The sequence below is a fragment of the Neophocaena asiaeorientalis genome, unplaced genomic scaffold (assembly GCF_003031525.2).
Source record: "Neophocaena asiaeorientalis asiaeorientalis breed wild unplaced genomic scaffold, Neophocaena_asiaeorientalis_V1.1 scaffold256, whole genome shotgun sequence".
In the NCBI taxonomy this organism is placed as follows: Eukaryota; Metazoa; Chordata; class Mammalia; order Artiodactyla; family Phocoenidae; genus Neophocaena; species Neophocaena asiaeorientalis.
In genome coordinates this window covers 554347-578497 of record NW_020185324.1, presented here as the reverse complement: position 1 = coordinate 578497, position 24151 = coordinate 554347, and the positions used below count along the sequence as shown (strand labels likewise).

General features: G+C 41.7%; 1 protein-coding gene across 3 annotated transcripts in view; it reads left to right on the top strand.

The window, feature by feature from the left end:
• PIP5K1B (phosphatidylinositol-4-phosphate 5-kinase type 1 beta) overlaps positions 1 to 24151 on the top strand; it is a 318123-nt gene that overhangs the window by 154839 nt on the left and 139133 nt on the right. For all 3 annotated transcript variants that reach the window (XM_024734304.1, XM_024734306.1, XM_024734305.1), the window contains exons 4-5: positions 4387 to 4517; positions 16360 to 16477. In XM_024734304.1, the coding sequence (XP_024590072.1) occupies positions 4387 to 4517; positions 16360 to 16477 (249 nt within the window). The remainder of the gene's footprint in view (positions 1 to 4386; positions 4518 to 16359; positions 16478 to 24151) is intronic.

The window sequence follows — 24151 nt, the reverse complement described above, 5'->3', positions numbered from 1 at the left end:
ACATCAATGCTAAAGCATTTAATTTTACACAAAGATGGGGAGGAGGAAACCTTGAGGTGACGATCCTCCCGTGGCAGCAAAACATCTCCTTTTGTTTCTACCTCCCAACGTTATCAGTAGTGACCTTAACAATGGAGTTCATACGGGGTTTACCAAGTGGTTTACAGGTTTTTCTTACGCTTACCCATGGTTGGGTGTGATTAGAAGCAAATAAAATATTTTATCCCTATTTTCATCAAGAGGAATGGCTCCCACAGAGCCGCTTCCTTTGCTGAGGTCAAACAGCCAGACTTAAGAGAGAGCTTCCAACTCTGATTCCTGGCTCATTTCGAAAAAAAAAAAGAAACACTGAAGCAGCACGGGTTTTGCAGCCAGACTACCACGCGCTAACAATGTGAGTGGGGCAAGTCAGTTAACTTTGCTGAGCCTTAGATCCCCACGGGTAGAATGGGTGTGATTGTCGCTACCCTTCGGTGTCCTTGGAAGGCTTAAATGAGGTCAGAGATTCTAACGTGTACTTTATAACTTGGACTCAGGAGCCATACTCCCCAGGTATGAGTCCCAGCTCCACCTCTTCACTAGCTGTGTGACCTAGTGTAAGTTACTAAACCTTCCTGAGTCAGTAAGATGGAGATAGTAATAGTACCTACCTCACAGGGTCGTTGTGAAGATACAAGAGTTAATGTAACCAAAAGCGCTTAGAGTAGTGCCTGCCTTTTTGTAATCATTCTATAAGTGTGTGCTATGATTATGGTAGATGGTGATTATAATTGTTGTTATCTATATATTAAGTGCCTGGCACAAACAGTTGATCAAAAAAGATTAACTTTATTATGATTTCTTTTATATCTCTCTTCAAAGCACTTTCATTTTAAGGAGCCTGAAAGGAAAGTAAAAGTATTACAAGTCTGGTTTTTGGTTTAAACAGATGTCAGCGGGGTCCTTTCCAAAATCTTATTCCTTCGGGGTTTCCAAATTTAATCCTATACCACAGGACAGAGATTTTTTTAATGCTCCTTAGAGCAAGAGCAAATGCTTGAGCCTCACTGCAGACCTTCAGAATCAGAAGTTCTGGAGATGCAACCCGTAAGTCGCTTTTCTTTTTTTCAGTGCCTAATGACATTTTTTTAAAGACTTGCTTCTTAAAGTAGTTGTAGGTTAACAGCAAAATTGAGAGGAAGGTACAGAGGTTTCCCATACACCCCCTGCCTGCACACATGCACAGCCTCCCCATTATCAGCATCCCCCACCAGAGGGGTGCACTGTTACAACCGATGAACCCACGTGGACACATCATAATCACCCAAAGTCCATAGTTTACATTAGGGTTCACTCTTGGTGGTGTACATTCTGTGGGTTTAGACAAATGCATAATTATGTGCATCCATCACAAAGGTATCCTACAGAATATTTTCCCTGCCCTGAAAATCCTCTGTGCTCCACCTCCCCTCCCCCAGCCCCTGGCAACCACTGATCTTTACACTGTCTCTGTAGTTGTGCTTTCAGTCTGTTTTAACAAGTGTCCCAGTGAATCCCCGACTTGCTGAGGTTTGAAAATACCAGATATATCCTCCTGCACCTTTGACCACCCTCTGTTCCTGGGGGTGTGGGAGGGGGGACGTGGTGGGTGGTTGACAAAGAATTGGGTACTCCATGTTTGACAGATGTTCCAGTCCAAGAAGCCCTAAGTGACTGAATTCAGCAGAAATCCAGGTAGTTCTGGAAGCAGAGTCGGGGTGGGGTGCGGGGAAGGAAAAGCAGTTTGAGAGCATGTGAGTCTGTTGATAGGTCTGGAACAGAACGTTTCGGGATGTTGGGTCCTCTGGAAAATGCTGATGTCATGTCTTGTGCCGTACTGCCCTGAGTGATGGGTAGGAGAAGAGAAATCTCTTGAATTTTTATGTGAAGTTAAAATGAGAAAAATTCATTTCAGCCTTCAGAAGTCAGAGCTATTGGTACAAAAGGTCACTGATGTCAATTGGCATTGCTGAGCTCAGAGCGGGAGTATTAAAATAGCAACTTTTTGTTTTTTAAGCACTGGTTGCACTATTTGGGCTTGACTCTTAGTCTTTTGCCATCTTGCTGCTCTGGGATCATAAGTAAAAAAGAAAAACACCAAGATGTTTCTCTTACCTTCTGCAGGGACAGGGATAGGTAGTTTTCCTCACCCTAAGGGGGATGTAATATTTGCAGTGAAGTAAGCAGAGCGATTCAATGATGACTCCATGGGAAAGTGATTGTTACTGCTTGTGGAGTGGAGGTGCCTGAGCGGTGTGAATGATCGTGGCCATTTCAAGGGAAGTTAGCAAGTATTTACTGGGGACCTAGCCCTGTGCAAGATGTGGTTTGTTTGGGGTTCAACCTTGGTTGACAGGATTACTGAACCTTGGGAGAGGAAACCAGTCTCGGGGGGCGTGGTGGATTGGTTGTAAGATAAAATTTAGTTTGGTGCCGTATATACTGTGTTTGTGATGATAGAGTCGCATCCAAGTAGGTTTAAAACGTCTGAGAGTCATAATCATAGAGCCATTAGTTCCAGTATTTGAAGTCATTAGCAATGGATTGATTGTCTGCATAATTAAGGAAATCTAAGGATCAAGGATCAAACTTTTAGGGGCACTGCAATTATAACAAATAAAATATGAGGGGCTTCCCTGGTGGCACAGTGGTTGAGAGTCTGCCTGCCGATGCAGGGGACACGGGTTCGTGCCCCGGTCCGGTAGGATCCCACGTGCTGCGGAGCGGCTGGGCCCGTGAGCCATGGCCGCTGAGCCTGCGCGTCCGGAGCCTGTGCTCCGCAACGGGAGAGACCACAGCAGTGAGAGGCCCGTGTACCACAAAAAAATAAAAATAAATAAAAATAAATATGAGAAGTTAGTGAAGACATGAGAGACTATCAGAAAAGGTGGAAGTGGGCCCAGAACCATGTTCTATCATGGAAATCAAGAGGATACATTTTTTCAAGGAGATACATTTTTTGACGTTAAAAGCAAGAAGAAGTAAAAAAAAAAGCATGTGCGAAAGTGGAGATGGGTCTTGGATTTGCTAAGTGAAAATGACAACTCAAAAGGAATATATTTTTTTATAAAACAGATGATCTTTATTACATTCATTTAAGGCATGGTTTCTCAACCTCAGCACTAATGATATTTGGGGCTCGATAATTCTTCGTTATGAGCTGTCCTGTGCGCTGCAGGATGTTTAGCAGCATCCCTGGCCTCTACCCACTAGATGCCAGTAGTAACACCACCACCATCACCAGTTATGACAACCAAAAAATGTCTCCAGACAATGTCAGATGTCCCTGGTTGAGAACCACTGATTTAAGTATTTACTTAGCTCCTGCTGTGTACATGGTACTACATTAAACACTGCAAGGCATAAAAATATGCCACACTTTCACCCTTAAGAGGAATGCATTCTGATTTTCCTAAATTGAGTTATTCTGCTATTTCTCCTATTATGTTGGTTAAAAGTATTTATGTACACATGCACATTTACGTACACACACACACACACACACACACGTATGTTATTCCTCCAAGATAACATTGTCAATTTAATTATGGATTAATATTAGAAAAGTAGTAAATTGGAAATATTGGTGTTCCAATGCTATGTGTTTTATCATAGATCAGTGAAGGAAATTTTGATTATGGACCCATGGCAAAACGAGTAAGCAGCTTTCAAATCAAACTTTTTATATTCCATTTGCATTTCTCTAATGATTAATGATGTTGAGCATTCTTTTGTGTGTTTGTTGGCAATCTGTATATTAGGGAGGGTGGGAGGGAGGGAGACGCAAGAGGGAAGAGATATGGGAACATATGTATATGTATAACTGATTCACTTTGTTATAAAGCAGAAACTAACACACCGTTGTAAAGCAATTATAACTCCAATAAAGATGTTTAAAATTTTTTTTATATATTCCAAAGGCTCAAATTATTTTTTGCTCTCTCATTTCTTATGAAGACAAACACTCTTCCTGATCCATAGGTATGTTACAGAACTTCTGATTTTTTGAAAAATGCAATGGTATCAATTATCCTTTGGTAGAAATTATAATTCTGTATATTGCAAGTGTTCTACCAAGTTTCTAAGTTCTTAATAAAAGAAAGATGGAGATTTTGGACTGTAATTTGACCTTAGGAACACTTATAGGAAAGATTACCACCGAAATAATTTCATGGCAAGAAGTGTACTTGATGTTTGGAAAGTACTCTCCATTAAAAGAAGCAGCCTGTCATCTTTCCAAACCTAGCTTCCTATTTGCTTAGGAACAAGAAAGGAAATCTAACCTCACTCTCCTGTTTTTGCTGCTTGTGACATTGAGCAAGGCCCCAACTACTGAGGCTAACGCTGAAATCCTTGTTGTCCCTGCAGACTGCATCATCTGCCATCAAAGGTGCTATTCAGCTGGGAATAGGATACACAGTGGGTAATCTCACCTCCAAGCCAGATCGAGATGTTCTCATGCAAGACTTCTATGTGGTGGAAAGTGTGTTCCTACCCAGGTAAGAACGTTGTTACTTGTGATGATTTCCATGCTAAGGAACCTTCGTTGTGACATCTCCATATTGAAGACTTTTCTACCAGTACAAGACTTTATTATCTATGCATGTGTACATCATGTACTGATGTTCATGTTAGACCTTTGGCTTGCCCAAAAGCAATCCAAATGATTATTACTTTCGGTTGCGTCAGGTGTCTTGCATTTGTATGTGGTGGTGGTAAATAGGGTTCATCCTTTGGGCCAGTTGTAATTAATTAGTTGTGATAATGCTTAGAAGACCCTATGGAGAAAGACTCTGAGATTCAGTGGGAAAGAGTACAGTAATCACAGAGTAATGTCTGCATAGGTTTAGAGAAAGAGGGCACCCGAGACACAGCACCTGGTGCCGAGCTTTTGCTAGCCCTAATTTAAAAGATGAGCTGGGGGATGCGCGTTTGGGCCTCCTATCTGAGTACACTCATGTATCTCCTCTTTTAACTTTCCTCCAGAAAGCTTATGAGGATCCCCCTATTTTGATGCCATATTTGCAAAAACACCCAAGTTACCCAGACATATCACGTCTAACTTTATTATACTGGGCGGGGGGGAAATCAAACTAATAAGTCTGAGATGGATGGTAGGGATGGTTGCACAACAGTACGAACGGACATAATGCCACATAACTATGCATTTTAAAATGGTTAAGATGGTAAGCTTTATGTTATACATGCTTTACCAAAATAAATAAATAAATAATTTATAAGTCTAACACTAGCTTAACATAGGAAGAGAACTACTCATTATTAAATTGGAAATGTAGCTACTACAGACAGGACTTTTCAAAAAAATAAAAATAAAGATATTTGATTTGGGGGCTTGGGGCCAATTATATTTTCTTTGGGGCTATGAGGATTGACTTGTCATTTATTTTAAAATAACTGTTTCTCTCCAAAATAAGCCAATTTTATTATCAATTATTATTTGGCTTGAGTGAGAATGGTTGGACTGAAACTTTTCCTCTCAGTGTTCTCATTGTCTTATTTTTTTAAAAAACCTTCAGGGAGATGGTACTTACATTTATTTCTATGTCCAGGTGTCAACTGCCTAGAAATAAAACCTTTAGGTGAGGGTGTCCATGTAGCCACAACAGAGCCCATGGATAAAAGAAAGTCAGCTATGAACCCAGACAGCTTCATTTTGCTTTAAATGCTCTGGGCTGAAGAACAAAGTTGGTCTATGCAAGTTTTAAAGTTTGCTTCTCTAGGTTTCCCTAGCAGCCACAAGAACTAGTTTCCATGCAGAAAATGGACAACCCCAAGGCCTAAGATATAATCCTGTCTGCTCATGACACTGCTCTTCTTTCTATAGCTGGAAAATGTCCGTTGTGTTTGTTTTTAACAACCTATCATTCCAAAACAGTATGTATTAACTGTTTTTTCTCTTTAAAGTCAGGAGGTTATGAGTTTATCTTAATCTTTTGGTATGTTCTGTTAGGCTCAAATTCCTGTGAATTAGGCTTAAATTCCTGTAAATGTGTTTCCAGAATATTCTAATTCTCATGGTCTTCTAGGGCCTCTACCCAAATATTCCAACCTTATTTTTATCTTCCACTGCAAAGAACAAGAGGAGCAGAGGCCTTTTGTAAGAGGCTGGCTGGCAGTGAGTTCAGGATGCTGGAGCAGTTACAGCTCAAGATGGGTGTACACAGAAGGGCAGGGTGCTGCATCCTGGCTGATCTTTTCTTCTCATAGTGTCCAATCAACAGAGCCAGCCATTGATGGGAACCACAGGAAGGCATGGCCCAAGCATACGGTCCCCAGGCCGGCAGCATCAGCATCATCAGGAACTTGTTAGAAATGCAGATTCTTGGGCTCCCCCAGATCAACAAAATCAGATACTCTGGGTCTGGGACCCAGGAATCTGTTTTAACAGTTGCTCCAGGTGATTCTAAGCACATAAAAGTTTGAGAACCACCGAGCTAGCACATTGCTTCCCATTTTAGGGTGACAGTTGTTCTAGTTGATACCAAGTTTTGTTCTTGGAGCTCATAAAACCCTAAATGATTTACGTCACCTGCATTGGCAGGCAGACTCTCAACCACTGCGCCACTAGGGAAGCCCCCTAAATGATTTTTTAATTAATATCTTAAATATCAAAATTACATGTTTAGCAACTGAATTATACATGACACTGTATGAGATACGTACAACAAGGAGCACATAACTGAGGTCTTCATAGGCTCTTTTAGGCCCTTTGAGTGCCTTGATTCCTTTTGTTCACTGACAATTTTTCATAAGCATACTGCATCGTTATGATTAAGACAAGAATGAGATTTTTTTTCACCTTTTTATTCAGGAGTAAGAAACCAGAGTTGGACCTGGCTGGCTTCTGTATCTTTGACCTTAACTCTATATTCCAGGATAGCAGCAGCAGCCGCTGAATGGCACACACGTCACTGGTGAGGGGCACCTAACTGACCCTATTTAGAGGAGTCCGTTGTCACATTTAAAATATATCATTTAAAGCATATATAGCTTTTAAATGTCAATATGACATTAAATGTTTGATTCAGGCAAAAATTTCTTTCAGCAGATACTGTATTGTTTGTTTAAAGAACGTATGTGCTCCAGATGCATTTATATGAAGCAGAAGAAACTTACATGGGGTCTTGTCTCAGTTTCCTCATCTGGGATCAGCTTCTTCATTGGTTTAGCAAAGGGATTGGACCCAGTATCTCTCAATGGAGGTGCTATTGGCTTTTTTTGGATGAGTTAATTCTTTGTGCAAGACTGCACATTTGTCAACCCCAGGCCATGCCAGTAACTGTAGCAATCAAAATGCCCCCCAGAGTGATGGATAAATTCAGTATCTTGATCATGGTGGTGGTTTCACTGGTATATGCATATGTGAAGATTAATAAACGTTATACTCTATTGTATGTCATTTGTAACTCAGTAAAGGGGCCAAATAATGCTCCTTCCCTACCTACCCATATGCCTGTGGATGAGTAGAGAAAGGTGGGCAGGACTGGCCCTTGTTGAAGCAACTGAAACATTGTGAAGTCTCTGGTGGCTCTAAAATTCAATGCATTTATCTGGGTCATAGAACTAATTGATTAGGGTACCTTGAGATGTTTTAATTTACCACTGCTAGGAAGCTGCTGGTTCTGTTTCCCTTAGCAACAAAGTGCATTGTGTTATTTTTTTATTTCTTTATTTTAAAGTGGCTCAAAGTTATTTTCAGGTATTATGTATTTGCACTACAGATCATTTCATTTTGTAGATGGAGAAAGCTCTGGACCTGTTTAAGACTTGAAGGATGATATAATACCCTTTTCAACTATATGGTTCCATGATCTTCCAAGGTCACAAAGTAGATGAGTAAGAGAACCATGGTCATATCTTAATCTTTTGACCCCATATTCTGTGCCATGATCAGAAACTCAGGGTTGCAGATAAATGTTCCCATGTAAATGAAATTAGGAAGAAAGAGGATGTTTTATAATGTTTCTACCATGTAAACCTGAACCTGAACTGGCAACAGGAGGCAAAGTTTATGTGCCAACTATGGACCAAGCATAGTTTTATTAATAATATTTATATAATATGCATTATTCAATTATTGCTATTACTTTCATCTTTACCATAAAAAAGCCATTTTATATATGAAGTAACTAAGGCCCTGGGATGTTAAGTGGCTTAACCCAAAGTGATAAACCAAAAAATGGTAAAGCCAGGATTTGAACTCCGGGGTGGCTGGCTCCAAAGTTTTGTTTCTCCCAACACTATGGTGATAAAGCACAGAAACAGTATTTCTGCATTTTTGAATCAAAAAAAAATCTAGAATTACAAAACTAAATCTACCTGTCTGGCCCCTTGACAATCAGCTTGAATCCGTCCCTCTGCTCCCCTGCAGGAGACACCATCACTGCCTTCTCTGGAAAGCTGGCAATAAAAGTTTATATATCTTTCCATATTCAAGAATAATTATCTAACCAAAGACTTTGTAAAACTCTCCTGAATTTTCATCTCCTCACTTATGAAGTGGAGTTTAGCTTGCTTTGAGGACCATTGCAAAGCACAGACTGCCCTTAGATTGATGGATGCTCTTTGGGATTTATTTGAGTCTCCAGGGAATACCCTCAAAGAGAGGAGAGAATTCCACAGAACGACTGTAAGGGTGAAACATTATTCTAAATGACAAGCAAACATATATGTCAAAGGTCATATAAGTGTTGCCAGATATCAGTGCTAGACGTTATGGTTTTGACAGACTAGCCAACCACCTGCATTTCAAGTTTCACTGACATAAACTCATCCAAGAATCTGTCTGTACCAGGGGTCAGCACACTACAGCTCAAGAGAAAAAGCTGGCCCCCTGCCTCTTTGTTTAAATAAAGTTTACTTGTAACACAGCCTCGCCCATTCACTTACATATTGTCTATGGCTCCTTTTGCACTACGACAGCACAGTTGGGTAGTTGCAACAAGACTCTAAAAAGATTGCCAACCCCTGATCTATACAGACATTCCATACCGGGTTTTATATAGATGTGGATAGAACACAAAGCTGCCGGAATATTTTTCTCTGGATTAAATGAGAGGTGTGACTGTCACTGGACAAGCCAATAACACAAGGTCCCTTCCAGTCAAAACTTTTAAAATATTTGTTCAACATTTGTGTAGCGGGGATGTGGAAAAATGATTTTCTGTCAATAAAAATTATATATCTCTTCCTTTAACTCAAAAATGAAAGATTTATTGCACGCACTGAATATTACATAACATTTTAACTTATATGAAATTGCCTTGCAAACATAATTTCCCAGTGTGGTAATAACTACTTGAGAAGTTTAACATTTAGAGGATGAACAACGATATCACATGTTCCCAGTAAATGACACCCCAGAACGCATTCTTTGGTTTTGGAATTTAAGCTGTCGCTGTCAGCTGATTCGCCTCGAAAGATGGTGCAGCCTCGTGTTTCACAAGGCGGCTCAGGGGTACCCATCACAGATGTGCTCAGCAGAAGGAGGTTGGCACCAGCAGGGGGGTATGTCTGTTATTTTCTTATGTTTGTTTTGTTTTTCCATTCAAGAGCACTGTCTGATTTGGCAAGAGAGAGGACCAATTTCTGTTTCACAGGTTAAATAGTTATGTGTGAAACCTGCGCGATCTCTACCTTGCCTGAGTTGGCAGAGGCAATTAATAATGCTTAAAGCTGCTTCTTCATACCCTGACTTACAAAGGTCTACTTTGAAGACTGGCTGCCGCCACTAGTTTGTTACTGGACTGTAGTGTCACTTGTCCAATTGTATTGCACTTAAGTTTTCTTTGTCTCAGTATCACCATCTGTACATTAGGACAAAGGACCCTTCACTGATCCTGCCTCATGGGAGGTGTGGTCATGTTTGCTGTGATGGTTAAATTTATGTGTCACCTTGACTGGCTAAGAGATGCCCAGATAGCTGATAAGACATTATTTCTGGGTGTGTCTGTGAGGATGTTTCTAGAAGAAAGTAGCATTTGAATCAATAGACTGAGTAAAGAAAATCACCTCACCGATTTGAGTGGGCATCATCTAATTCGTTGAGGGCCTGAATAGAACAAAGAGGTGGGAAAAGGGCTAATTCACTCCCTGCTTGAGCTGGGACATCCATCTTCTCTTGCCCTGGGACGTCAGCATTCCTGGTTCTTGGGCCTTCAGGCTTGGACCAGGCCTTATACCATTGGCTTTCCTGGTTCTCAGACATTCGGGTTTGGACTGGAATTACACCACCAGCTCTCCTGGACCCCCAGCTTGCATATGGCAGATCGTGGGACTTTTCAACCTCCATAATTGCATGAGCCGATTCCTCATGATAAATCTGTCACCTAGGAGTTGCTGACCCACTTGTTTTGCCAGGAGGCCACAAACCCACTAACTGTCGGTTACAGTTTGAAATCAAGGAAGCTCACCATATATAAAATGCTGCCTCTAAAACCTCAAAGCTCTGGGCCTCAGCTCCAAAACTGGACCCCTTAAGGGTCCTGGAGATGCTTACTCAGTTTCACCCCATTGCTTTGCACCACATCTCTCCACCCAGTGCCGCCAAAAATAGCGCTTGGCTATCAGGCTCTAAAATCACATACACAAAGCTGGGTGTTCACGGTACATACAGATGAGAACCCCAGCATGGCTAATCAAATTCAGCCTACCTGAGGCCCTCCTGGGGAAGTAATTGGGGTATTTGGGCAGGTGGTACCTGAAGCCTCTAACTGGATCCTGAAAAGGAAGCCTAACCGGGGAACATTAAATTGAAGTTAAGGCAAAGCTGACTGCTTGTGACTTTTCCAATGCCCTGATGTGGATCTCATCTCCCCTCTTGTTTGTTCCTGACTAGCCTCGGTCAGTGCTTTCCCTCCCTGGACTTTGATTTCCTTATCTGCTAAATGGGAAATTCCAGACAGTGGCTAATGCTTCCTCAAGCTTCAGCGTTGTATAATCCTAAACATTTATTGCCATTAAGAAATAACGTTATGGGAACATATGTATATGTATAGCTGATTCACTTTGTTATAAAGCAGAAACTAACACACCATTGTAAAGCAATTATACCCCAATAAAGATGTTTAAAAAAAAAAAAAGAAATAACGTACTTTTGGACTTAAGACGAACACTAACTTTAAATTAAATGTAGTTAAATTAACAGTTGAACACTCCTCCGAAGAGTGAATATCAAAATGCCAGAGCTGATCCATAATCAGACTTTGCTTCTTGGTGAAATAAGGGAGAAAAGGACAAGATAGAGAAAAGTACAGTTTTTTAGTTGAAGTTTCTCCCTCCTCTGGTGGAGTTAACAAACCCTTTCTTTAATAATTTGATAGGACAGTACTGTGTGTTGGCTTACTTGTTTAGGTTCTTACTCGGCAAAAGCAAGTTGGAAATCCCATGTCGGCCTCCAGATTTTTATTGGTGAAATTTTACCAGCTCTTTTACATGTCAAACCCCTGGTGAAAACCTCACAGCTGAAATTTCCAAAGGCTTGATTTTATGCCAAGACAGGAAAGTGGAGTTTTTTCCCCCAGTCACTACATAAATGGATTGAAGAAACATAAGTCTTAAATTGTGAAGAAGTCTGCTCTCCAGCAGAGTCCGTTTTTGCTGGAGAAACCTAGGTGCCGGACAGTCTCCTGTTGGCTCCCACCCAGGCTCCAGCAAGGAAAGCCTGCAGGAGTCTCTGGTGGACCTCTTCCACGGGCCAGCAGACTAACGCTGACTGCGGTTGTGTTACTGCCTTGGCTTAGCCTTTCGTGCGCGTGCAGAGGAGCCTCTGTGCTGGCCATCGGTGGACCAGCACCCACACTGGTACCCAGTAGGTCTGCCAGTGCCCAACCTGAGAAAATCAGGTTAGTGTCTGCTGGCTTATCCTCACTGCACCCGCTGTTTGGTGTTGCGCTTGTACCCTATACCTCCTGACAAACTCCAGCTGGAGCCAACAGCCCATTAATTTACATTTCCTGCAGTAGAACTTCATTCATGCCGAGTCGGTATTTGTTACTCCCTGGAGCAGCTCAATAAGCAGAAGCAAACCCTTCTGCTGTGTGGTACCCAGTGTGCAGAGCTTTGTTTTGGGGTTATGGCTTTTACCCCTAACTTAAAAAAAATTTTTTTAATGTTGTAAATGGTAATATATAGAAGGGTTAATCCCCATGATGCTTTTAGAAGAAATACTGTGAAAAGTGTGCCTTTCATTCCTGTGCCTTTATTACCTGTCTAGCTCTAATGGTCACTGTTACTTGGGGTCTGTATATCCTTCAAGGATTTTTTGTGCAGATGCATGCCAAAGATATACTTTTTGCTTTTGTATGCAAATGGTGGCATGCCATACACAGTATTCTGCATCAAGCTTCTTTCACTTAATCTGTCTCAGATCTCACCACGTCAGTACATAAGCCTCCTCGTTCTTTTTTAATAGCTGCGTGGTATTCCAGTGTGTGGCTGAACCATAATTACGTTGACTGGTTCCCTTCTGAGAGACATCTAAGTTGCTTCCAATCCTTTGTCCTTACAAACAGTGCCATAATGAATAACCAGGTACAAACATGTCATTTTGTACAAACAGCAGTTTATCTGTACTGTAAATTATAGCCATGCATTTGCTGAATCAAGAGTTATGTACATTTGTCATTTTGACAGGAGTTGTGAAAATGTCCTCCAAAGGAAAAGTATCAATTTACTTTCCCACTAATAGTGTCTCAGGGTACCAGTCTCCCTTGAGCTATATCAAAGTTTTAAATTTCTGCCCATCTGAGAGAGAAAATGATATCTCGGTGACCGTTAATTTGCATTTATTCTATTATAAATGAGGTTGAACATCTTTTCATATGCATAAGCCATTTATACTTCCATTTCTGTGAAGTGCCTGATTATACCCTTGGCCATTTTTTTTACATATATAACTTTTCGGTCTTTTTCTCTGCTGTATTTTGGAGCTCTCTGTATTGCGAGATTAGCTCTTTGTGATATGAGCTGCAAATATTTTCTCATTTTGTCACTTTCATTTTCCCTTTTTTTTTTTTTTTAAGCCAGTTAGTCACTTCATTCTCCACGTGACATGTCCAACCCTGGGCTGTCTCCCATCACCACACAGCCTTAATCATCCAGACACACTGAGGGCTCCCCACTTGCCAGGTGCATGGCCTTTCACGTTTCCATCCACTTTGCCATGTTATTTCTAGAGGCTCAGTACCAGGCCTCAGAGAGCACAGCTTGTAAATGGCAGAGATGGAACTGGAACCCAGGTGTCCCTGGACCACAGGGAGTTAGGAGCATCTTAACTCCCATACAGGGCATCCAGTATGATTTAACAGAATGCAAAGTCTTAATGTTTGTCAAAGGAAAGCAGAATTCATAAGCTAAAACCTACTAAGAGAAAAAAAGTGGCAATGTTTTATGATCCACTATTAGGGAATGTTCCTCTCCATTCAGGCAAATGGAGAGGTTCAAGATTGTATAACCTCAGCAGTTAATTATTAATATATTGTTAGTTATGCTGTGAAGAAATTGCCACTTTCTATAATGCCTGTGTTAAGTATTACCCCTGCCCCCTTTTCATCATCTCCATTTATACAAATACAATTTATTGATGACCCCATACAGGCAAGCCTGCCTCACAGTTGACCCATACCATTCTCTGTATCCAAAGCTAGCTAGATTCGGTGGGGTTTTTTTCTCATTTTTAGTGACGCGGTGGCTTTTAATACGAGCTGTGTCAGGGTGGATACCTAAAGAAACGAATGTTCCCTTTCTCTAACCCGAGATGTTCTCTGTGTACGTGTGTGTGCGTGCGTGCGTGGGCGCATGTGTCTGCCTGTCTCATTGCCAAGGAAACCTAACACTATCCTTTTTACACCATTGCTAAATAAACCATAGTACTCAGGGAGATGTGAATCCAAGGAAAACTATTGTAATTAATACTTGCTTCAGGGAAAGGTGAACAACTCAAGAAGCTCAGAGTTACCAAAAATGAAAATGATAATAAAAAATACTGTATCCTCAGGGGCTTCCCTGGTGGCGCAGTGGTTGAGAATCTGCCTGCTAATGCAGGGGACACGGGTTCGAGCTCTGGTTTGGGAGGATCCCACATGCCGCGGAGCAACTAGGCCCGTGAGCCACAACTACTGAGCCTGCGCGTCTAGAGCCTGTGCTCCACAACAGGAGAGGCCGCGATAGTGAGAGGCCCGCGCACCGCGATGAAGAGTGGCCCCCGCTTGCCACAACTAGAGAAAGCCCTCGCACAGAAATGAAGACGTAATTAATTAATAAACTCCTACCCCCAACATCTCCTTTAAAAAAAAAAAATACTGTATCCTCTCTAATAAAATCTTGGGCCCCCCAACTGCATGGAAATAAATCATTTAAAGAATAATTCCATGTAAGTGGAACGGGTGTTTTATTTTACTCTTGAATGTTGAAGGTGATCTGCTGTAATGGAATGAATTGCTTTGCATGAGATTGAAAGGAGAAAACAGAGTGGAACAAATTAAAAAATTGGCAACACTCTTAACCCACTGAAAATAGCCTGCTTCAGAACCCAAGGCATTGTGATTATTTTTACTTGCTTGCAACAGTGAAGAAGGATGTCAGAGGTCATTTTGAACCTCTGCTTTTACCTCTTATGTCTACATAGCGCATGTTTTCAAGTTATGTTCATATAAGTTCCAAAATTATTCCTTTTGGCAATCCCATAAGAGCTGTAACTGAGTGCATGTCTCCTCATAAATCCCAAAATATGGAATGAGGAAATGTTTGAATACCATACCTGGGTGTCATACAAGCATTATGAATATTCAGCTGTACTTACTTAGGGCAACGGTAGCCATTTAAGTGAGCAGATGATATGGGGGCTCTTCCATACATGAGCTCTTCTCCCAGGCAGCCTCTGTTCCTGTGTCACTCCCCTCCTGTGTGTGCCTTGCTGCTGCCTGAGTGCAGTCCTGGCCTTTCCAGATAAGATTTGTTAGAAGAGGATGGCCCCTACCAACACAAGCCAACTACTTCCTCTGGAACTCACCAGAAGGAACAGTCATCTGTAACCATGCAGGGGAAAACCTGGCCGCACTGGGTACATTGAACAGATCAAGGATGATCTTTGACTATGGTGATTTTGACTTTATATGTTGACTTTTGAACCTAAGCTTCACCTAAGAATCAACTTTACTGAATTAGCATTATCTTGAAAACTCATTTTTTCACTCAAAAAATACTTACCGTCTACCATGTGTTAGGTGCTGATACAAAATTCTGACTGACCTCAGCAAACTTAAATTGTAGTAGATTCCAAGTGCTTGTTGTGTGCTAAAAGCCTTTTTATTTGCACAGTTGATTTCGTTTAACATCCATGAAAATCAGCCTTCAGTGTCCCATCTAGAATATGGTAAAAAGAGATCCTGAATCTCTACATAAAAGTATATTATTCTACTGCATTGTTCTAATTTCTTACAATGAAGGATTAGGTGACTTTTCTGATGTCATGTGAAATAGATCTAGTCAAAGAATAAAATGAATGGTAAACATCGTAAACATCAAAATTCAGGGTAGTGGATGCCTCTGAGGAGAAGGAAGGGTATATGATCAGTAAAAAGTACAGAAGGCAATTCAACTATATGAATAATATTCTTAAGGAGCATTTTAGGTTCATGAGTATTCACTGATTTCTTTATACCTTTTATATATCATAAATTTTGCACAAAATTTTTCAAAGGTGAACCCAGAAGAGGGAAAAAAAGATAATGATATATATGGGAATGGAAATCAGGTTTTAAAATCCCTAAAATGTCTAAGGTCTTTTTCCTGTAACTACGGATGTAAGAAAGAGTTCAGATTCAGGACCCATCTATTTCCACTGTGATGGTTCTCTCTGTTGGTGAGATATTTTCTAAATTATTTTACTTATTCCTGGTTTAAAATGTTTATCCAACATTCAAAATTCATTGCCAAAAAAATGCATTTTTGGCATTGTTCCAAACACTAAGCCCTGGATCTTCTACCTAAAGCATTACAACAGTGGTTTCACTGGGGAAAATGGAGAGGTTTTCCCAAGAAGGAGGCAGAGGGGGATGATGAATTTTCAGGTTAAAGACACACTGTGATTGGCAAGGGATGCCTGCTTGGAGTGGCCCTTGCTGCGTTAGCATCTGTTTTTACCTGATGCCCATTGGCCTTTGTGACATGAGGTTAGAGAGACCCAGTATCAAGGGATGTTTTCCTAGAGGGGAAATTGGCACAGGACAAATAGAGCTAGAATTTGAAGTCAAAATTGTCTTTGCTAATGTTCCTTCTCTCTCTCTTTCTTTTTTTTTCTTTTTAACATTTTAACTGCAGTGAAGGGAGCAATCTGACCCCAGCACATCACTACCCAGACTTCAGATTTAAGACATACGCTCCACTAGCATTCCGATATTTCAGAGAACTTTTTGGTATCAAGCCTGATGATTACTTGGTAAGAACCTATCATTTTCCTTACTTCTCCAGAAATGTGTGACGTCAACATTTTTCTCATAGCAACAGTGACAAGTGGCTTGTGTCTCTTATTTTACAAAGCTCTGGAGCATAGTAAAAGTTCCAAGTTTCGTAAGGATTATAAATTTAGCTTCAGGAAATGTAGTTTAACTCTGCAGCTCTTACCTGATAGCTACAAAATGTGCTATGGTAATTGATATTTGAATAAGTGGGGTATCGGTTGCTACTTCAGATAATTATTCTAACAGGTATATTATAATTAGTTATAAAGACTCCTGTGAATTTTGCTGATTGGATTCTGTATGAAAGCCTTCCTATTTTAATTGACTTATTTATACCATTCGTCTCAAACCTGCCTTGGCCCACAGCCATTTTCACCTTGACCTACAATTTGAATATGATTTTAAAGCAGCTGGATAGTTTTGTTTTCAACAGCTCTTCATGCTGGCTCTTTCTAGAGGTGTTTTTGTTTGGTACCAGAGCATGTATTATCCTTAGGCCTGTCTCTTCTCCCTGTCTGCCTCCTTGCACACAGTGGGTACAAACACAGCCGCCTTATTGTGAGAATGTCTGATGTGACCTCAGAGTTTTACCTTATTCCTATTCAAGAAGCCAGGAGCTCTCTTTCTGTTTCAAGAGAAAAAGTGGTTTAGCTCATAATTTGATCACTGTTAACACCCTGGGGCTCTTGAAAATTGGTTTTCAAGAAGCTTTAGGAAGGATACCATCAAATAGTTATTGTTCATCCCATTCTGAACGATCTTAATAAGACTTGAGCCAGATCCTAGAGGAATCCTTTGCAGAGGAAGTACGGCAACATGTGTTACTTGTTAACAGAGAGTATTTAAACTGTATCTTATAATTTGGGTAAGGTATAAATGGTTAACTTCAGAGCTGATTCTGTTCTGGGCTGATGAAAACCCATGAATTTAGCTGGGCCCTAAGAAAATAACATGACTTCTGCCTGATGAATGAGAGAATACTGGTTCCTCAAGACACATTAATAAGTCTTCACAGAGCATGAGAACTGAGTAGAAAGTCCTTGGGTGCCCTGCTGCCCTTAAATGTGCACTGATAAAACTCAACATCAAAAACAAATAAACAAACAACCCAATTTAAAAATGGGCAGAGGATCTGAACAGACATTTTTCCAAAAGAGACATACGGATGGCCAACAGGCACATGAAAAGATGCTCAACATCACTAATCATCAGAGACATGCAAATCAAAACCACAATGAGCTATCACCTCACACCTGTCAGAATGGCTATGTTGATCTCTGCCTCACCACACCCCTTTGATGGAGAGACTAGGTGCCTCTACCCAGCATTACGAACCCTGCCCTCCCAACCACTCAAGTACAACACAAACACACATATTTGCAGGATTGGGGGTGGGGTGTACCTTAGAGAAGATCCTTTAGTTTCTGGCCATTCTGTAATTACTGAGGGTCACTGTCATTCACGAAACATGTTTGGAGAACCCAGTGGGGTCTTGATATTGTGTTATTGAAAACAAGATTGATAGCTCATCTTCTGCCATATGTTACCAGTTAATGGATTCTCTTCTGACTTACCTTGAGCTTCTACCAGCCAAGGAGATGCCACTAGACTTGCATTTCATAACACAGATTCAATCAGTGTGATGAGATGGCTGTCTACCCTGAGTAGGTCTTCCTTTAGTGTTCCTATGGCCGCTGACCTGCAGGCTGGGAAGCCCATTCTTTTATTCAGTCTTTCTCACAAGATTTCTCTCCTTGGGGAGGGCCTTTTTCTGAGCAACGACTCACACAGCTTATACAGTTTCCTAATGAGCCTTTAAGCTGGAAAAGTTACCTTCAAAATGAGGTCGGAGTATTTACAAAGGAGCAGGGGAGACCAAGCTGATGACTTCTCAAAGCAAAAGTCCTCCTTCGTGTACCTGGCAAGAGGTGGTTAGTTGATCGCTGGGTACTTTGAATACCAACTGTAACTAATATACTTTGCTAATAATTATGGAGAGATTCAAAAAATTATAAGTCATGGCACTCAGAGAACTTAGAATCCAATTGGAATGATGATTTATGTGGGAAAACAACGAATTCTACCAGGCAGTAAATAAAAAGACGGAAGCAAAACAATGAATACTCCAGGATTTCAAAGGAGGGAGAGGTCTTTCTCTGTTGGATTGATGATTGGGGGGCTTCTTATGGGCATGGCGTAGTTTAACTGTGACTTAAAAGTTGCAAGGGATTTGAGTAGGTGGGAAAAAGGGAAAGATGTTGGGACAGGGTAGAAGGGTAGGGAGCAGTGTTAGCACTGTCAGCCAGAGATGCAAATGCATTAAATATTTAGAAGGACTTTGAGTGGTCCAGTATAGCAGGAGGGGAAGGTTTTGATCAGGAAGATTAGAAAGACAGTGCTAGATAATTCAAATAACCAGTTGTGTGTTTAGTGGGTTTTTTGGTTTTGTTTTTTTAATTATAGGAAATTGGTGAAATGTCAAGACTGACTAGATATTTGATTATGTTGAAGTTTTGGGGGTTTTTTGGTGGGATGATTGTATTGTGGTTATGTTTGTTTTGTTTTGTTTTGTTTTGGTTTGTTGCGGTACGCGGGCCTCTCACTGTTGCGGCCTCTCCCGTTGCGGAGCACAGGCTCCGGACGCGCAGGCTCAGCGGCCATGGCTCACGGGCCCAGCTGCTCCGCGGCATGTGGAATCTTCCCGGACCGGGGCACGAACCCGTGTCCCCTGCATCGGCAGGCGGACTCTCAACCACTGTGCCACCAGGGAAGCCCGTGGTTGTGTTTTAAAAGAGGAATCCTTGTCTTTTAGAGACACATACTGAAATATCTGTGGGAGAAATGATACGATGTCTGCGATTTGCTTCAAAAGAATCTGAGGGAAGCAGCCAGGACAATGGTTGAGGGTGTAAAGGAAACAAGGCTGGCCATGAGTTGATAGCTGAAGATAAACACGTTGAAGCCAGAAGATAGACACGTGTGTCAACTCACACATAATGTTAATTAGTTCTCTTTACTTTCGTGTATGTTTGAAATTTTCCATAATGAAAAGTTAGGGGGGAAAAAAAGATGGGATCAGACAGATAAGTGTGCTTTTGTTTGATTGCATTTTCCACCTCCCTTATTAATTGTACACACAGTTCAGTAACCGGACCCATTTCCGGGACCTGCAAGAAACAGAACAAGGGCAGTGGGCCTCTAGCTAAACATGGCCGCCTGGTCCCCAATGGCTGCGGCTACCCACAGCCCAGGACCAAGGCAGCTCACCTTACTGGTCTTGGAGCTTCTAGAAGCTCACTCTAAACTACTACATCTGAGGAGCCCACCCAGTCATCTGGAGTGTGGTAGATGAGGAAAGGGGTCTTTTGCCAGACACAACATACTTCAGAAAGTCAGGTGGAAACTCAGAGACCATTTTTTTTTAAAAAATTAATTTATTTATTTATTTTTGGCTGCATTGGGTCTTTGCTGCTGCGCACGGGCCCTCTCCAGTTGCAGCGAGCGGGGGCCCCTCTTCGTTGTGGTGCGCGGGCTTCTCACTGCAGTGGCCTCTCCGCTGCAGAGCACAGGCTCCAGGCGCCTGGGATTCAGTAGTTATGGCTCGTGGGCCCCAGAGTGCAGGCTCAGTAGTTGTGGCGCAGGGGCCCAGCTGCTCCGCGGCATGTGGGATCCCCCCAGACTAGGACTCGAACCCGTGTCCCCTGCATTGGCAAGCAGATTCCCAACCACTGTGCCACCAGGGAAGCCCTCAGAGACTTTTTCACCCAGCTCTTCATTGTAGGTGAGGAATCTGAAGCTGGTGAAGGGAGATGCCCAAGGTTACCCACGTTGGGGACTGGAGGCAGAGCCCAGGCCGGAACAGTGGTCTCACCTCCTTCCCTGGTGCTCTTTCCCTCTACCAGTTGGCCTCATGCTTCCCAACCACTAAGTCTCAGACCTCTTATTAGATGTGGTCTCAAGGTGACCACTCCCTAGCCGTCAAACTATGAACTGTGGTTCTCCATTCTGAAGAATACAGCCAAAAAGGTAAAAGACCCCTAACAAAGCACATTTTCAAAGAGTTAAGGCCAAAAAAGCGCAGAAAAATGAATTAAAACGTCCCCTGAAAAACTGTGTGAAGAAAAAAAAAGGATATGGTGCAGATCACAAATGCATGCTGGCATCTATCAAACTGGGGTTATCTAAACCCAAATTTGTGAAGATATACTGATCTAAATGGGAGAGGAAAGGAGAGGGTAACTTTACGTAGGGATTGGTAACTATTGGTAGATTTGATATTGGATCTCTGTGATATGTTTGTATTTCTACTTAGTCTTACGCTGTTGCATCTGGATTTCAGCCTGAATAACTCTGATTACATTCTCAGTACCATTAAAACTCACCATGTGCGTGCTAATTACAAGTTCATGTTGAAACGTGCATAATTTGGATATAAGACAGTGTGGTGAAGGTATGTCCACGTGCACCGCACAGCAATGCAAATGCTCCTTATTCCTTATTTGTTCCTAAATAAATGCCTCCCAGGGGAAGGCCAAGGGGCCCCAAAGCATTTTTTTCCCATTTCTGCTTGGGCAGCAGGCCTTTGGTTCATTTCCTTCTTTACCAGGTGCCTGGGTAGTCCCAAATCCAGGGTGATTTATATGATATTTTTCAGGCTCACCAACACCCATAAGAAAGAGAGCGGGGTGAATATTTGACACTGTCGAGGGTAAGAAATGGCAGGAAAAATGATCTCCACCTCACTGTGCAAGTTTACAACGTTAATTTGCCTTGGCAGGTTCCAGCTGGGTTGTACTTTGCATTCTTTCCAGTGGGTACATAGGGAGGCCCTGCAGGAAATACAAGGCAGGGAAGGAACACGTTGGAACAGCTTGCCCAGATGAGAGGGCTGGGAAGGTGCATCAACCCAGGCGTGTACACAGGGGCTTGTTGATCATGGCTAATTAAAATGTTCCCATAGCTCCTCTATATTTGCTCTGAAAAGGCGACATTTCAGAGAAGATTGCTTAGCAAGAGAACATGGTAACCAAGTTGCAGGGTGGAAAACCATAGAACTAGAGGTGATAATGGTAATAGTCCAAGGTGTTCAGCATCGTAATGCTAGTTTATTGCAGACTGATGCTGTGCTAGGAGTGACCCCAAAATGATTATTAAAATAGGTCAAAACAACTGATTTCTCCATTCATATTCATTTATAAATTACATAATAAAGGAGTATTTGGCAATTAAGTAACCAATGAGATAGCCTCCAGATTGTGTTACTGCTTGTAGAAGAATTTGAGAGTTTAATTGGAAGCAGATGTTCACGTCTGAATCCGGTTTTCCCTAGACAGCTCTTCCCGGATCACCCCCTAATTTCTCTATTTGCAGAAATAGATCACCCCCTAATTTCTGTATTCTTTGCTTTTTTTTGTACTTTCACAACATTTACTCCTATCCATAAGAAGGTTCTGTGCCAGAAATTCAAACCCCATGGAACAAAAAATCAGAATCCTAAAGGGAGTCTGGGGTCTGCCTTCACTTTTTATGAGAATGGGATCCACACCTTAATTTTTCCGGGTCTCAAATTCATGATTATACAGAAGACCCAGGTTTTTTCTTTCTTTTTTAAAAATATTAATTTATTTTCTAATTGAATTATAGTTAATTCACAATGTCATGTTAGTTTCAAGTATACAGCAAAGTGATTCAGTTACGTGTGTGTGTGTGTGTTACACACGCACACGTTCTTTTTCAGATTCTTTTCTATTATAGGTATTACAAGGTATTGAGTAGAGTTCCCTGTGCTATACAGTAGGTTCTTGTTGTTTATCTATTTTACGTATAGTAGTGTGTATATGTTAATCCCTAACCCCTAACTTATCTTGTCACCCCCGGCCCATCTCTTTTCTTGCTTCACCAAGAATATCTTAGTGTACCTTTGGGTAGCCCTCTTGTCGTGGGACTTAGGCTGAAACCCTCAGTACATCCTAGGGCACTGCTGGCTCTCCAGCTGTGTGTATGATCATGTAATGAAAAATGGCAACAGCAATGACTAAGTGGTCACTCTGCCTGGGGTTTCAAAAGCATTCATTTTTAAAACTTTGAGCTGCTATTAGGTAGATATTACCACCTTTATTTTAGAGATGAGGTTCCTAAGACTCCAAGATGCTAAGTTCCTCACTCAAGGTCAGAGAACTGGCTACTGACAGAGTCATGATTTTAGAAACATCAGTCGATTCCAAGTCCCAGGCCTTTCCTTCCGCATGGACTCTGCACACAGCAGGGAAGGTGCCCTCTGCTTCTTCCTGGCTTTTATAGCATCCTGTGTGCAGTATGATGACTATTTTTGTTTTCCTCTCTTATCCTCAACTGGTTCATAAGGGCTTAGGCTGCATTGCTGCTTAGCAAGAGAGCTTCAGGAAGCAAGGCTAGAGGAAAAAGGAGGAGGTAGCAGATGGAAGTTGCCAGTGATGCTTAGGAAGGCAGCAAACACTTGCTTCTTTCTTTTCCTGGTGGATTTTGTTTCCCTTACCCACAGTGCTGCCAAAGCAGGTTAATTTAAAAGGTAACATCTAGAAACTTCCTTTTAATCATTCTTCTCCCAGTTTCTCTGTTTCTTCTCCTCCCTCCTTCCTTTTGTTCCTCACTTCCTCTCAGATTTTTCTGTGATGAGGACTTAAATATTCACAAGCCCAGATAAAATGCTTTGGAGGATGTTCAGCCCTGGTGTTTTCAGATGCCTCCATCCTCAAAGTACAGTTCCTTAAATCCCTGCTTTTGCCTTGCACCAGGGCTCGTCTGATCTCACACCTTAGCTTCCTTACCTTTTTCTCTGCCCCTAATGTTTCTCTAGTTAATAATTGGGATTTATTAGCTAATAAACACTAAGCTCATTAGCCCAAAGTTGACTGTTCTGCTGGATTGGGGCACTTCTTGGTGAGACAGCTCTTCAGTTGTTGGTAAATTTCAGTCATTTATTTGACAAAAATTTATTGAGTTCCTTCTGTGTACAAGGCACAGGTCCTGAACTGTATCAGAGTATAAGACAGTCATAGTTTCTGCCCTCATAGAGTTTTACAATCTCATGGGAACTTGGAATAACTAAATAGGCAATTAAGGTATTTTGTGGTAACTTGTGTGACGAGAACATTCAGTGCCAGGAAACAGTTGATCTGGATTCACAGAACCAGGGAGAGTTTTCCAGGGCAAGCGCTGTCCAGCAGACACTGAAGGCCAAAGTCACTGTAACAGCCTCCTCACTGTGTCTTCCTTTTGTCCACCTACTGCGGGCTCTCAGCACAGCAGATGGAATGGTCCTCTGCTCCAGATGCTGCAATGGCTTTCAGCTCCCCTAGAGAAAGGGCCAAAGTCCATACCATGGCCTATGGCTCCCTATGTGTCGGGTCCACCCAACCCTTCTGGCTTCTTCCCTTTCAGCTCTCCTCCCTGCTCCCTCTGCTTCAGCCATGGCCTCCTTGCTGTGCCTTGAACTCTCCAGGTCTCAAGATCTTAGCATTTGCCCTTCCCTCTGCCTGGAGTACCCTTTCCCCAAGTATTCCCAGGCCTCTCCTCAAATGCCACCTTCCCAATAATGCTTTTTTTTTTATAATTGTTTTTCTGTTATTTGTAAAACAAGTTTTACTTTTTTTTTTTTTTTTTTTTTTTTTTTT